At 36.1% G+C, this 8,267-nt stretch overlaps 3 protein-coding genes across 3 annotated transcripts; 1 reads left to right on the top strand and 2 right to left on the bottom strand.

Moving 5' to 3' along the window:
* The first annotated feature begins 75 nt into the window (after positions 1 to 75).
* On the top strand, positions 76 to 2,576 carry LOC105555916. The gene is made up of 5 exons (XM_012002964.1): positions 76 to 394; positions 701 to 909; positions 1,005 to 1,176; positions 1,335 to 1,465; positions 1,659 to 2,576. Exons 2-5 carry the CDS (start codon positions 741 to 743, stop codon positions 1,916 to 1,918), a joined length of 732 nt encoding a protein of 243 aa, XP_011858354.1. The 5' UTR covers positions 76 to 394; positions 701 to 740; the 3' UTR covers positions 1,919 to 2,576.
* A 338-nt stretch (positions 2,577 to 2,914) lies between these two features.
* LOC105555917 lies at positions 2,915 to 3,682 on the bottom strand. Its single transcript, XM_012002965.1, has 2 exons — positions 3,634 to 3,682; positions 2,915 to 3,558 (listed from the first exon to the last, which is right to left on the bottom strand). The coding sequence occupies exons 1-2, from the start codon at positions 3,680 to 3,682 to the stop codon at positions 2,915 to 2,917; spliced, it is 693 nt and encodes a 230-aa protein (XP_011858355.1).
* Positions 3,677 to 5,913, bottom strand: LOC105555915. Its single transcript, XM_012002963.1, has 2 exons — positions 4,007 to 5,913; positions 3,677 to 3,935 (listed from the first exon to the last, which is right to left on the bottom strand). The coding sequence occupies exons 1-2, from the start codon at positions 4,381 to 4,383 to the stop codon at positions 3,683 to 3,685; spliced, it is 630 nt and encodes a 209-aa protein (XP_011858353.1). The 5' UTR covers positions 4,384 to 5,913; the 3' UTR covers positions 3,677 to 3,682.
* Between the last annotated feature and the right edge of the window lie 2,354 nt (positions 5,914 to 8,267).

The following is an 8,267-nucleotide window of genomic DNA, read 5'->3' as shown; positions in this document are numbered from 1 at the left end:
CTTTGGACGTCCGAATGTTCAGATGCGGCCGTCCATCGGACATCCTGTGGACGTCCATGTGCTATCTGGGTATTTAATTTATAAAGGTTGTAATATTTATCATTAAATATGACTTAAACATGACAATAAAATGACGACATTTTTATACCGACAATATATCGTCACAAATATCACGTTTATTTAACGTCATTATTTAGTCTCTTGACGTCAAATGACGAGAAGTGACCTTAAATCGACGTTATAATGACGACATCTTGCTACCTGGGAAGCTGCAGAAACTCCTTAAACATATTACAATTTTACATTTCAGTTGATGAAGTTACTAATATTATTGGCAAAGACGGAATGAAACAGATTGTCGCAGAAAATCTCGAAAATCTAGATCCAAATATACGTAAGTTCCAGTCTACCATGAGCGTGGACTCTCTTGCATTCTTCATCTCTTGCACCCTTGTCCTGAAACTGTTTCCTATACCTATCTTATCTACTTATTGTTAGTCTATAGGTGGGATTCCTTGCCCTTCAATTCTATGGCATCCCTCACCTTTTGGAATGAGCTGTCGCCCTACCCTAAAAGTCGCTCGTCTTCTTGTCCATTCGAGCCGTGGATAATGTTTCTCATTCCGTGGAGTCCATGATATATTCCTCACATAATTTTTAGAAATAAAATAATAATTGCAGACTTCTTGTCTGATAACAGAAACGTCACGATTAAGACAATCTTCAAAAAAGAGGAAAACATGTACTGCAAAAAAGCAATAGATAAAAAATTGACGGACCTAGAAGTGGAGACTCTGATCCACGCCGTCGAAGCCAGAGTTCCTCTGTGGAATTTTACAATCCCGTTGGAAGAAAGAAGTCGAGAGACTGTAGGACGACTATGGAATGAAGTGTCCGAGGAGCTAGATGGTAAGTAAAAAGGATTCATCTAAAACCTTTCTTTACATTAAATCTTTACAGATGCCTTTCAACTTCAGATTTAATTGTGTTTGATTTGTGTGTAGGCAAACTGAATGCAGTAGATGCAAAAATGAAATTTAAGAGCTTGCGAGACACCCACCGCAAAATCATCCAAAGTGAGCAACATCGCAGTGGTGCTGCAAGAACTCCACAGAAAGAGAAATGGAAATACTATGACATAATGGAATTTTTGCGAGATACTTGTTTAATACGCTCGTAAGACTTTTTTTTAAAGAATGTATTACTTGTGACATTTGAAGTTCGGCAGTCTGGCGCTGTGGTTCTATTCAATGATTCACGCGCGGCACGTGCAAGTAAAAAGCAAACAAATTGCGATATTTTGTTCATCGTTATCATTGGTCTTCTGTTTGCTGAACTGCAACAAACGTTAGTCGGACTACTTCCATTACTCACATGTCGGATGAAGATGCCAATATTCTTGAACCACCAAGCGATATCGACGCAGATACTGATGATATACTGACGAATAGCACTTTGATTACAGGTATATGTTATTCATAGTATGTATGTATGTATTTATTATAGTATGTTTTTATTTAGAGGAAGCCAAAAGAAGCCTTTTTTAATCTGAATTTTTCCCCTTTTTGTTTGTTTGAAATTAAGGCTCTTTTTAGATAATCTTGCGTATTTTAACAGTATACATCATTTCGAAGTAACTAAAAAAATAATTGTTTCAGAAAAACAGATCCCTAAAAGGGCCCGTAAGAATTCCAATAAAGATTCTGAGGAAGCGGCAAAGGCTATAAATAGGATTGCAGATGTGTTGTGCAATAACGAATCACCCGTCGTCTTACCTTCTGTTCCGGAAGTAGATGAGGTCGAATCAATGTTGCATGCAGTAGGGCTACAATTACGGCGTCTAGAATATAATGACCGAATGGAAGTACTGATGAACGTCGTACAATTTGCTTATAACCAAATCAAAGAGTGTTTGTGAAAAATGCATTTTCGACAGAAAAATGTGTTTCTTTGGAAAACTCATTTCTTGAGACCAAAAAACGTGTTTATACCGAGAAAAAAAATCATAAAATTAAACAAAAAGGACTGTAGTTTATCAGAATGTTCACTAATTTTACTATGGATTTTTTTCGTGTAGGAGAAAGGAAATATTGGGGCAGAAAATACGGATTAAAAAACACGTTTTATTAAAAAAATATATATTTGTGACACATCATTTCTTTGCTTGCGGAAATCTGTTTTCACGAAGATTTACTTTTTTTAAGAAAACAAAAACTACTTATTCGAGGAAAAATGATTTCGTCAAGTAAAGAAATGTATTATATTTTGACAAAAAATTAATTTGCAAGGAAATCAATTGCGAGCAAAAAGAGACGAACCTTTAAAAAAATGAAATTTTTCAACCACGAATTAAAAATGTGGAAAAATTGTAGTTTTAATTCGATTATTTCAAATTCTTGCTGGAAGGATATTTGTTCCGTATATAATATAGCTAAGAAAATTTCTGATTCTTCTAATTTTTTGCAACATTTTTAAAAATTAATCTTTAGAGTGTATAAATTTAGATTAAGAGCAAGAGAAAGGGCGAATGAAATAAATATAAAAGATTATTATTCAAGTTCATTGTATTTTATTTTTAAAATCCCTAGTATTGACGTTAATTCTCGGTATATTCTTTGAAATTAATTTTTACCTCGTCCTTATTCACTCGAATTGTCAAAGAAAATATTATTATCCATAAAAAAAATTTTAGTTATGGCAATTGTTGTCATCTCTAGCATTGTTTAATTCTCTAATCAAGGGTTTTCCACTACTTTTTAAAATGCCAGTTCTTAATTTAAAAAATACAAAAGTGATTCTACGTATTTTTGAAAAATGCAGTAACAGTGTTGATTTGTCTCGTCCTTCATTGACCTATTGTCTTATAATAAATATTAAAATCCATAGCACAACACAATAATTGTTAGCGTATTAATTATTCGTCGCGATTATACTGCCAATGAACAGCACTTTCTACATTGAAAAATTCACAAAATTCTTCTCTAATGCCAATGGCAGCACGACTACTGTTATGATTACCATGCACTCTAACGTCTTGGAAGGCTGAATTATTTATTTCTTGTCTCCATAGTCCAGGAATGAAACCATTGCAACTGTCTTGGTCGACCATATTTGGCGGAATGTATTCTTCACGATCACGCTTCCAAAGCCAATTGTGGAGACATATGATGGCTTGGACCATTTGTATTGTGTTTTCTACGGTAGCTTCAATGGGTTTCTTCAGAAGTCTCCACTGCGTAACTAATATTCCGAAGGAATTTTCTACTACTCTTCGAGCACGGCTAAGACGATAATTGTAAATGCTTTTAGCTTCATCAAGACCTTCTTTTCCAGGAAATGGTCGGAGCAAATAATCTGTTAATTGAAATGCTTCATCACCTACAAGAACATATGGCAAAGGCATTCCATCAACAGTTAGCCGCTCCGGTGCAGGCCCATTCATTGTTTTTTCGTTGAATTTTTGACCCATTAGAGAGTCTTTAAATATGCCACCGTCGCTACGTCGACCATAGGCGCCTATGTCAACGAATGTAAACGCGTAATTGGCATCACAGATACCTAGCAATACAATACTATGACTATTTTTATAGTTAAAGTATTCAGAGCCAGCATTATCAGGACACTATAACAAACAGTCATCATTCAACAACTTAATGCAGTAACTCAAGTGATTCACACCCATTCATGTTACACAAACCTGGATATTGATATGCTTTCCGTCAATTGCACCTATGCAATGATTGAAATTCCATTGACATTCAAATTCTCCAGCAATATTTAACCAATCGGTTGTATTTAAAGGGTATGGAAGTACTTCCTCGTTCAGACAACTCCAAATTGCTCTGCATGTTTCTTCAATGATATTACATGCTGTAGTCATACCAACAAGGTATTGATAGGACATGGAAGTAATACAGTCACCAGTGGCTAAATACCTGCATACACAAAGAATTTATATTTCATATTTTTTAATTTTTTGGCTCAATTGTACTTTATAAAAACAAACCTCATTGTAAGCGCCAATCTTGCTGCAGTAGGTATTGATTCTCTTATTGCATTCTGCTTTGCAATGATAGGGCCAATCAAAAGCAATAGCTCCTCAAATTGAGTCGGGGTAATTCGTAAATAATCGTGGAATTTGTCACCAAATAAGGAAAGTGTCGGAAATATGGCTTCATAAAACCCGTGATAACGGCGCAACTGAAATAGTGGATGAACCCAAAACCTTTTCTGTCTATAATTCCTTTTTGCATTCAATTTTATTATTTGATCACAAACAAAAACCATTAAAAGTCTTTTCCGGAGCGTTCTCTTTCTTTTTTCCTTTTCCATAATTTGTTTACACTCAGCAACCCACTTTTCGACACTGTGCGAACGAACCATTTTTTTACTTCAAAAGATATGCAGAACAGTGGGTGTTTACGTATAGTAATCAGATTTGCAATCGGATTAATCGCAGTTTAGAAAACCGACTTGGAGAAAAGTTCCCTAGACTAATCGGATTTATAAACATGTCTATGGAACAATCGGATTATATCGGATTAATACGGAATTGTAGGAAAACGCGAAAATTTTTCTCGTCGCAGAATTTTGAGAAGAAATGAAAAAATAGGTATATATGAACTTTTTGTTGTTTTCATAATAATTAAATTTAATTCTTCTTCACATATATTGAGCAATAGATGTATTAATGTTTTTCTGATATATTTTAAAGAATTTAAACAAATAGACCGTAATAGTCTATAGTTCCTCTAAAATATATTAGTAAAATATTTAATACATCTATCGCTCAATATACATATACCTACTTTTTTATATTTCTTCTCAAAATTCTGCGACGAGAAATTTTTGCGCGTTTTCCTACAATCCCGTATTAATCTGATATAATCTGATTGTTCCATAGACATGTTTATAAATCCGATTATTCTAGGGAACTTTTCTCCAAGTCGGTTTTCTAGACTGCGATTAATTCGATTGCAAATCTGATTAACTCGTAAACACCATATATTTCAATTACACGCTAAATGGAGCGTCTTGGCATTCAAATCGAGCGTCAACTCGAAGTCAGTGTCAAGTGTCCACTTAACGCTGCAAATCAAAAAGTCCCCAAAGTAACTAGTTTGACGCTCACTTCAAGCGTCAAACTAGTGACTCTGGGGACTTTTTTGAATTGTAGCGTCAAGTGGAAAAAGAATCAAGTGGAAAGATTTTAGCTTTCCTTGGCGTTAACAGCGTCAATTGTGCGATCTAAAAATATTGGCGAAGGAGAGTTTGCTTATTTCAATTACACGCTAATAGAGCGTCTTGGCACTCAAATCGAGCGTCAACTTGAAGTCAGCGTCAAGCGTCCACTTAACGCTACAATTCAAAAAAGTTCCCAATAAAGTAACTAGTTTGACGCTCGAAGTGAGCGTCAAGCGTCAGCATGAAAATGCACCTTAAAAGTGAGAGAAAGGAACTAAGGTTGGCAGGATTGAAAGGTGGAAGAGAAGCGAGCAAGCGACGAGAGAGGGGAGACGAAAAAGGCTATTCTGTACTGCTGTATTATTTTCCAACTAAATATTAAAATCGCACAACCACTTTTACACTGGGGAGTTCTAAAATACCATCCCTACATTAGTTTAATATTAAAGTTTCATTTTTAATTAAAATTTATCAGGTAAATTTGAAAGTGCATTTAAACATTACCACACATTATACAGTTTAATTATAATTATAATTAACAGACGTTTCGTGGCTAATAATAGACGGTTCGCGGAACCTCGTTGGATACTTAAAAGACGTTTCGTGGATCGTTCACGGACGGTTCGCGGAGCATTGATGGACGATTAATAGACGTTATTGGGATCAATAATGGAGGATTCATAGAGGATGGATGGTATATATTATAATAATAAAGCCACGAACAATTATATAAACCTTTTTTATTTTCATCAATGATTTTTATTGAGTATTCTTAATAGCTTTTTTATTTTATTATACATTTATATACAATTATATAGACCAACGAGGTTCCGCGAACCGTCTATTATTGGCCACGAAACGTCTGTTAAGCCCCAGTTAACAAGACAACGTCGAAATGACGTGAAAAATACGTGATTTTGATGACGATAACGTCATGTGACTTATAGTAAATGGTACGTAATTTTGACGTCATTTTAAATACTAAAATAGTACTAATACTAAAATAAAATAGTCATTACTGTTAAAAAGACGTACCATTAATGTCGAAGATATCAATTATACACATATAATGACATATAATGTCAAAGATATAAAATAATTAAGAAATTGAAAATCTCATCAAAATATGCAACGCGCGAACAATGCTATGTCATTATTTGAGCATACAAATTACATTTATATCTTCGACGTTAATGGTACGTCTTTTTGACGTAACAGTAATAACGTACTATTTTAGTATTTAAAATAACGTCAAAATTACGTACCATTTAAGTCACATGACGTTATCGTCATCAAAATTACGTATTTGTCACGTCATTTCGACGTTGTCTTGCTATAATCTGATTAAATAATTATCATTCAGATTGATTTTGAACATAGTATTTATACAACATTTGTAATCGAAGTGTCAAAGACTGCGATTACAAATCTTTCAAGAAAAATATACTTAAAAGTCTGGGACAATTTACAATTTCTCAGTATATCTCAAATAAAGTAGGTATGCTGTGTGGGTTACGTTCAAAAATAATTTTTAACATTTAATAAAAACATGTTATGTACAAGTATGTGTATAATTATGTTGCACAAATTGCAAGAAAGAATTGTCAGAGCCAAAGGATCACCGCTATCCCATCCGATCATCGAGGTTAAGCAACGTTGAGTGTGGTTAAAATTTGGATGGGTGACCGCGATCTTACCGTTCTTCACACCCAGCCGCGAAAATGATGTTAATTTCTATAATCTTTAAAGTCCGGAATTTGTTCATTAATTTTTTTCTTTATTAAATGTACGTCATTTTGACGACACCTTGTTAGCTGGGGTGTCCATCGAGACTCCGCGCACCGTATGTCAATGATCCACGGAACGTCTAATGGGCATTTTTAAAGATGTATAATGGAGGTCCAATGGATGTCCGCAATGCGGAACTATGGATTTCTCATTGTCCTTCATTGGTCATCTAATAGACGTCTACTGGAAGGTGTTAATCTCCATGACAAACGTATAATGGACGTCCATTAGAAGTTTTGTTTCTATGTGGGTTGTAATCTGTTATAATGTTGTTATCATATAAAAAACATCAAAATGCTATTTAAGTAAAATAAATTTAAAATCAACATTTAAAAATATTGTCTTCTCATTGGGGAGCACCTTTGGTGTGCACTGTGACGTTGCCGTCCCGCGTGCGCGTCCACGGGGTTCCTCCCTCAACGCAACAGGCCGAGGGATAGGGGAAACCGTGCCGCAGTCTCCAGAGAGGCGACCGTTATCGTTTCTGTCGTTCGGACGTTATAGCTTATTATTTTGTTTTTTTTTGTTATTATGAACACGAGCGCATGAGTACTGAAGGACGCGAGGGCAGAGGAGAGATGAGAGGCCCGGCTAACGAACAAATTCCGCGGCGAGCACGGTGGAAAGGCGTTTGCGGATCGAGAACGGAGCGCGCGGAGCAACAAGCCGGGAGAAAGGAGCCCAGGGCCCGTGGCACTCTACCGGAGGGGCGTCAGCGGGGGAGCCGCTGCGACCGCCCTATCGAGAGAACGCTGCGATAAAATTTGGCGATACCGCGGGTACCTGCGCCCGCGTCACGGTCTTGCAAATAGAGAGAGGCTCAATTGCGCACAGTACAATTGGACACGATGCAATTGCACACAGTGCTATTGGACACATAATGTTGCGCACAGTTCTTTTGCGCACTGTTCATTTCGACACAGTTCTTTTGCGCACCGTACAATTGGACACCGTTGCTTTTGGACACAGATTATCGAAATATAATTTAAAACACACAGACACACGCGTATGCATGTAGAGCCCTGTTTGGGAATTTTGCTAATTTATAAATAATAAATCTTTCTAAATCAGCGTTTGTTCAATTGGACAATTCTTTTACGCACAGTTCAGTGTCGCACAGTTCAGTGTCGCACAGTTCAGTGTCGCACAGTTCAGTGTCGCACAGTTCAGTGTCGCACAGTTCAGTTTCGCACAGTTCAGTTTCGCACATTTCAGTTTCGCACATTTCACTATCGCACAATTCAGTGTAGATGCACACAAGAATATTCTGCTTTACAAAATAGTTGATTTCATTT

This window comes from Vollenhovia emeryi, unplaced genomic scaffold, assembly GCF_000949405.1.
Source record: "Vollenhovia emeryi isolate VEMERY1.0 unplaced genomic scaffold, V.emery_V1.0 DF940550.1, whole genome shotgun sequence".
Taxonomy (NCBI): domain Eukaryota; kingdom Metazoa; phylum Arthropoda; class Insecta; order Hymenoptera; family Formicidae; genus Vollenhovia; species Vollenhovia emeryi.
The sequence above is the reverse complement of the archived record's forward strand: the minus strand, read 5'-3'. Positions and strand labels throughout refer to the sequence as shown.